The following is a 7,209-nucleotide window of genomic DNA, read 5'->3' on the forward strand; positions in this document are numbered from 1 at the left end:
TAAGAAAACTGAAATTTTTCCCGCCTAAATACTTTTAACTAGAAATTGGGCCTAACTTTATCTAGATATGTATTAGACCTAATATATGGTCTGTATGTGTTAAAGTATCTTATCAAACACCGCAGCTTTTATAGTTGTGCCAAATTTATTTTTTTATTCATTATTATCTCATTAGTCAAATATATGTATTTTAAATGTCGTAAATTTTCTATTTAAAACATATGCAGATTTTACTCATATTATTAAAATCAGTGTGTGTTTTTCACTTTTTTATCCTTTAAATTTTTTACTCCGTTTAAATTGTTACTCCGTATATTGTAACAAAAATTACAAAATTAGTTAGACAAATTGTTGTATAAGGCGGTCTTATACCATAAGACTATCAATTTAAAGCCCAATCCATATATTCTAATTGTCCAAAGCTTCTACTATATTTTTGACAGCCAAAAAATTTAACCTCCCATTCCCATCATTTGATCAATTTCAGTTTCAGTTACTCTATCCTTTTTTTCTCTTCTCGTACAATCTACATCTCTCATATATTTGATTTCTTCAGTTCCTTCATTTACTATGCATGCTCCATCGTACAATCAGGTTTAATCATTTCATTGGTACACAATTTTACAAACGACCAATATCCATCTTAAGGTACGTTATTTGTGTTTATTTCCTATCTTTTAACTTATACTTGTGGTTAGTCCTTTAAATTTGTAACTTGATTTTTCTAATGTTAAAACTGACTTATTTTAAAATTATCATAAACAATCTTAAGTTATGATATTGATTTATTTTTTGATGATACTCATTAAGTTTAAATAAAAGAGTTGCTAGTGAAATTGTTTTAAAGTTGTATATTCGAGTTTTCAACTTTAAGTTTAAAGTTAAGAACATGCAGTTTTATGTTCAAGGTTATGTTATATTAATATATTGGCGGCTTGCCATTTTATGTCTTTTATGTGTGAGAGTTATAAGAAAATAGAAAATTGGAATTCACTAGGTATATTTATCAAAAGCCAATTACCTTAAATGGAAGAGCATATGCAACAATGCATATGGTGTGGGTTCGAGTCCCACATTGGCTATCTGAAATATAACTTGTATATTCTCCTTCAAAAACCAAACATAGCTCAAAATAGAAAATTATTTGACAATGGTGACAAGCCGACAATCCAATAACGCCATTAAGTAACTTCAATTAAAAACATCGTGTTACTGTTGTTGAGAACTTGGTTTTGTTAATTGCAAACTCTTATGTTTTATTTTAGTTTATAATTGTTTCGTTCAAATTTTAGTAGATAAACTCGAGATGTACATTACACCCTTCAAACCCTATATTTTCTGTACAAAACTCTATATTTTATCTTTAGAACTCTATGCAATTTCAATTAAAACTTTGTTTATAGTCTAACTACGGTTTAAACATCAAGACTTTTATCTATAAATTAAAAACCACACATTTTAAATTAAAGACCAACTTCAATATTTCTATTTTGAATTCCAAAAAAAAAAATCAATTTTGACTACCTAAATATATTGTCAGCCATAGTTGAACACTAGTTATTTAAGTTGACAAGCAATTACTTATAACATAAAAACTAATTCTTAAAAGATGAAAACATTTTTTTTTTAAGTTACAGAGGTGGGGTTGAATCCATGATAATAATATTATATAAAAATAACATATTAACATATATACTTAAAACTCGAGAAAAACTAAAGTATACTTCAAAAATACCTAGAAATGGTCGAGAACGACCATGAAGACATATCCCTTATAATACACTCCGTATTGTATTTTTCATTGTAAAACTAACTGTTCTTATTTGAAAACTAAGGATTATGATTTTTATACAGCTATGATTAATTTTTGTTAAGAAAGTAAAAAAGAAAGAAATATATATTTCTAGTGTAGTCTATTAGGAAGTACTCCGTATTTGATTACGAATGTGTGCCATTATTAATCATGAAAAATTAGAGTTTTATACATTAAACAAATTATGATAAGTTAAAAACTAGATGCTTCTAAAACCCTTATAAATGTCTAAACTTCTAAAAATGGGTTGCTTATGAACAGTAGAACAGTGGATTTTGTGCTCCTCACGTGAGGCACAGTTTTTGCACTGTTGCTCTCTATTTTTTCTCAGGCTGCTTTCTTCCTTCTGCTCTTTCATTTTCCTTTCTCTTTACTACGTCCTCTGCCTTCATTCTCTCTCCATACTCTTCCTGCACTCGGGTTTATCGGAGATTGTAGATCAGTAATTCGTGCATCGGTAATTTATTCTTCACCTTTTTCTTTTCCTTTGAATTATTTGATTATTTTTTTGCTCTCCACACTTTTTTCTACTTGTGGTTGGCTTTTGAGATTTAGGGTTTTCATTCCCCTTTTAAACATTAATTTTCCAAATTCTTCATCTGTTCATCATACACCAAATTTGAACTAATTGTAATTTCTGATTTTGATACAAATTCTTCATCATACAATAAAGATAGAACCAATTATTTCTGATTTTGATAATTTCTTACTCGAGTTTTGGTAATTTCTGGAATTACTTTTGATTCTAAATTATTACGAAGAATCGATTATTATCTCATGTCTATCATTCGCTTAATTTCGATTGTATAGCGATGACGCCGTTTTCTCGATATCTAATAGTGGGGTTTGCATTTAATTTATGTTTGTCGAATTTGGTAATTCCCGGAGTTATTTTTGTTGCTCATTTTTTGGACTAACTAAATTAGTTGGAATAGTAATAGCTATTTTGATGATTCAATCCCTGATTGATTGCAGTACTGTTGTTGTTATCAATTGTATCATTGCGCTGTGGCGAGAAATATTTGTGTTGAAATACGTTTTGAGTTTGAGAAATGACGTGATACATGACGAGACAAAATGTGTTAGAGGATACTTAACTCATTTGATGGTGTACTTTAATAATCATTTATTTAGAAGAAATAGGGTCTAATACATGTAAATGAACTTTACGTTGTCTTTTGTGGGATATGTGAGTATGTAATGGGTAATGGAAGTAAATGCTTCAGGACCTCTACTAGCAAGGATCCAAGAACAAAAGCTAATATATGTTCTGGAGTCGAAGTTCTGAGCTTTGTTGTTCTTAGAGCCTGACTTTCAGGAATTGTATAAAATTATGTATCTCTTCCATTTTCGCCTCTATGGGAGAGCCTTTAAGCCGTTCCTCAATTCGAACTGGTAATATGGTGTTAAGCTTTGTACTTAAAGACGGGAATGCATCTACGTCTCTATGTCGTGCGATCTATAATCTATTTGGCTGATCATTATTGCATGAGCTTTACTGCATTATTGCTTTCTCGTCTCTCGTCTCTTATCTTGGTTAAGTGGTTTCTTGGCTTGTATATGATTGCTTTCTTATTCTTATCAAAAACTATATTTTGTAGAGACAAAATCTACCAATGTTGTTGACAGCATGGACACTGATGCTCTTGAGAGGTTTGGTATTCGTGAGGAGAAAAAGTTGTCATTCCTGGGCAAGTAAGTTTGAGCTCAACTTTTAACATCTTACTTCCTTGCTTCAGGTAATGTATCTAATGCTTTTACACTGCCCCATGCTGCCATGTATCTAATGTTGTTGACAGCATGGACACTGATGCTCTTGAGAGGTTTGGTATTCGTGAGGAGAAAAAGTTGTCATTCCTGGGCAAGTAAGTTTGAGCTCAACTTTTAACATCTTACTTCCTTGCTTCAGGTCATGTATCTAATGCTTTTACACTGCCCCATCACATACAGAGATCGCCGGGATGCTAAGAGGAGACTCCCAAGTGATCCACATTATGATCCGAAAACTCTTTACTTGCCCCTTCAATTTCTGAAAAGTCTTACTAGCGGTCAGGTAAGTTATCACTTAATGATCCTCTATAAGAAGTTATGTCTGTCTATTCGAAGTTGTTTGATTTTGAAATGTGTTGCCCTTATGTAGCGACAATGGTGGGAGTTTAAATCAAAGCATATGGACAAAGTTATGTTCTTTAAGGTAGTTCATACTCGAGTCTTTATATCAAATTACCAATCTACTTTCTAGCAATGTCAGTATATTGATGGTAATTTACATGTTTTAGATGGGCAAATTTTACGAGCTTTTCGAAATGGATGCCCATGTTGGCGTGAAAGAACTTGATCTTCAGTACATGAAGGTGCGGATATAGCTTATGTCTTGGCCATGTTCTTAAGTTCCTCTTGTTGAATAGTTTGTCTATTCCTTTTATTCTGAACTAAGTTGCTCTTATTGGCAGGGAGAACAGCCTCATTGCGGGTTCCCAGAAAAGAATTTTTCAGTTAATCTGGAGAAACTAGCAAGAAAGGTCATTGTTCAAATTCATTGTTATTTACATCTAATTAAGTGCTACTTGTTAGGGTTTACTGGCACCTCATTCTTGAATATGAGATTGAAATTGAAGCTTTATTTTTGCTTTCTTCTTTTCGGATTGATAGGGCTATCGAGTATTAGTAGTGGAGCAAACGGAAACTCCGATCATTTGGAGATCCGTAACAAAAAGGAAGGTTCAAAAGATAAGGTTTGGAGGATACGTTGTTTTTTTTACTCAGGTTCAATATCTCATCTGGTTCACATTTTCAGTGTGCACATCTGAGCGCGCATGCCGTATTCGAGTAGCATGGGTTCGACTACTATTGTTGTTCACTCTCACACCACCAAGACCAGGTGCGTCAGCTACATAATTATATTTTCTCAATTCGTTTCCTCCATCAATTTTCTTGGTCTTTGCCACCACTATTTTTTGCCACCATTATTTCTTGGTCAATTGTTGTAATCGCCTTAATTTGAACTTGACCGTCACTGATCGATTGATTTGAAACTTAGTTCACTTTCTTTTGGAAATATTATTGTCTATATACCTTGAATGTTCCGTGCGATGCTTTTTCACATACTGATTTCGTCATAATGCAAATATACAATTCCAGTCAATACCAATCAAATTACAACAAAATTAAAATGAAGCACTGTAAATTGAATTGGAAAAGGATAGGATGTACCTCAACAAAAATTAGGAAATGGTATAGAATTCATTTTAAAAGATGGAATCCTTTTTAGTGAATAGATGGTAAATCTGAGATGGAATACTTACCCAGTTGAGTTGAAACGCTAAATGTGTGCAGAATTAAAGTAGATATAGGTCATTTGAGGTGTGGCTATTGAATTTGTCCTTTAACAAATGGTGTGGCAGGAACCATCAGTGTGTGTGTGAACATTTTCTTGCATTTTTTTTTAACGAATCCAAGTTGTTGTTATCCTTTCAAATGGGACGTTGATCTCTGACTTGGAATTGCTAATTGCATAAACAAGGAGATCCCTTCGCTGTTTAGAGTAAGTGTGGATGGATGATTAGTGAAAATGCCCATTATAGTACCCCATATATATGTTCGCTTTGGCTCTTAATGATTAAATGGAGTTTCATGTGTCTTTTAATTTTTTGTTGGTCAAGTTATTCGTCTATGCACATTCGTAGTTGGAGGACTTTTGAAGGTTCGATCCAACTTCGTTATTCTCCGAGTGGCTCTGATTTGATTTTTTAGTAGAGCCAACTATAGCAGATCCCGAGATTATACTAAAAATTTTGACGGAAATAGACCTCAAATTTATACACAGTTGTAAAAACTTGGTTTGGAAGTGATTACTAAAAAGTGTTGACTTGTGAGAAAAGTTCTAAATGCCTACTTAAAACTTAACATCCAGCAATCTTCGATAAGTTTTGGTCGGAAAATTGGCTAGAGGTCTTATTTTTCTTGCCTTAGGCTGAAGTAGTCATTTACTTTGTGTGGGTCGGATTGTGTATATCTTGACGTACCAAATGAGCTAATCTTGGACTAGCTAAGTTGCATTTATCTCAAAATTCCATGAGATTGTTTCTTAACTATAAGATGTGTAGCGTTATATTCGCATACACGCAACTATAGGATTTCTAAAGGTACTTCCAATCAATTCTGCTCAAACTTGGCTATTTATGACGGAATTTGATGGTTTTTGGACTACAATGAGCCAATGATGCATGAGTAATTGAATATGCATCCCAGTGTCATCTATGTCGACACGCGACACTAAAACTAAAGTGAAGTGTTGGACAGTTGGAGTAGCGCAGCTTCTGAAGAACTATATTTTTTTTTATCTTTGCAGCTGAGAAAGGCCACTACACTACAAGAGATCCAATTGTAGCCTTGAAGGAGTACTTATTTGAAAACAACTTAGCCACTGAAGCTGACCTAAAAGCCATTGAGAAGAAACAATTAGGATTCGTCAATAGATGATTTGGGTTAAGAAAAAATGATGTCCGAGTTTAACTGACCAAAGGAGTGTTGGAGAGGAAAAGAAGGGAGAAGCAAAAAATGAATGAATGGGAGGAGATGCAGGTAGAAAATGAATGGAGGAGAAGAATGGAGGACAAGTTGTACGTATTATTCGCCTTTTCAAGTTAATGCTCTGAATTAGTTTGATTTTGTGTTTATATGATGTAGAATTAGCTGAATTAGCTGATCTTGCTATCTGGACCCTTATATGTCGTTGCGTGATTATACTTTATAAGTGCATATTTGCATAGAACGGAAATTTGCATCATTAGATGGTGTTTTGACCAAACCTGTTTGATAACGTCACACTATGGAAGTTAATCCGTGTTCATGAGTATATATTACTAATTTCTCTTTTGCTTCAAATCTGTAGGTTTCGGGGAAGGTGTTGCCAGCTTTGAACGGAAAGCTGACCAGATGGCTTTCTGTGTTCCTACTTTTGCAAGACATTGTTTCTACAACAAATTATAAACAACAACGACAACAAGTTCTATCAACTTACTGAACGTTTGCTTTTCTATGATTGTTGTTGGCTCCGAAATCCTCAAGGAATCTTGTGTTACCCTCAATGTCGAGCAAGACACATTTGTGTTACTTACACGGATAATTGTAAAGAAATTGTTCCCTCGAGCCTCTATTTTTGAATGACAATTATATGCTATCAATTCCTTTTCATTTTATTATCTATTTATCTTTATACACGAAGGCGATAATGTTTCTTGCTCGAATGGAAGTAAAGGTTATAATAAGTTGATTCTAAGGATTTTTTCCATTTTAAGATTGTAAGATGTTTTTTTTTTCTTAGATAACGTTGCGGTTGTGAATTGTAAAATGGTTTTTCTTTCTTCCGATAATTGGACACTTCAGTTAAATTG

General features: G+C 33.2%; 1 protein-coding gene across 1 annotated transcript; it reads left to right on the top strand.

Annotated features, from left to right (window-relative positions):
• The first annotated feature begins 3,607 nt into the window (after nucleotides 1–3,607).
• LOC141595352 (DNA mismatch repair protein MSH6-like) lies at nucleotides 3,608–6,295 on the top strand. Its single transcript, XM_074415318.1, has 7 exons — nucleotides 3,608–3,678; nucleotides 3,764–3,866; nucleotides 3,954–4,007; nucleotides 4,093–4,167; nucleotides 4,267–4,335; nucleotides 4,466–4,694; nucleotides 6,165–6,295. Exons 1-7 carry the CDS (start codon nucleotides 3,614–3,616, stop codon nucleotides 6,293–6,295), a joined length of 726 nt encoding a protein of 241 aa, XP_074271419.1. The 5' UTR covers nucleotides 3,608–3,613.
• The last annotated feature ends 914 nt before the right edge of the window (nucleotides 6,296–7,209 follow it).

Source organism: Silene latifolia, chromosome 8, assembly GCF_048544455.1.
Source record: "Silene latifolia isolate original U9 population chromosome 8, ASM4854445v1, whole genome shotgun sequence".
In the NCBI taxonomy this organism is placed as follows: domain Eukaryota; kingdom Viridiplantae; phylum Streptophyta; class Magnoliopsida; order Caryophyllales; family Caryophyllaceae; genus Silene; species Silene latifolia.

Bases quoted from the DNA above. Each gene is read 5' to 3' on its own strand.
- LOC141595352 (XM_074415318.1), top strand. From the start codon at position 3,614: ATGGACACTGATGCTCTTGAGAGGTTTGGTATTCGTGAGGAGAAAAAG. The intron at 3,679-3,763 runs GTAAGTTTGAGC...CATCACATACAG, and splicing joins AAGTTGTCATTCCTGGGCAA to AGATCGCCGGGATGCTAAGA. The intron at 4,336-4,465 runs GTCATTGTTCAA...TCGGATTGATAG, and splicing joins TGGAGAAACTAGCAAGAAAG to GGCTATCGAGTATTAGTAGT.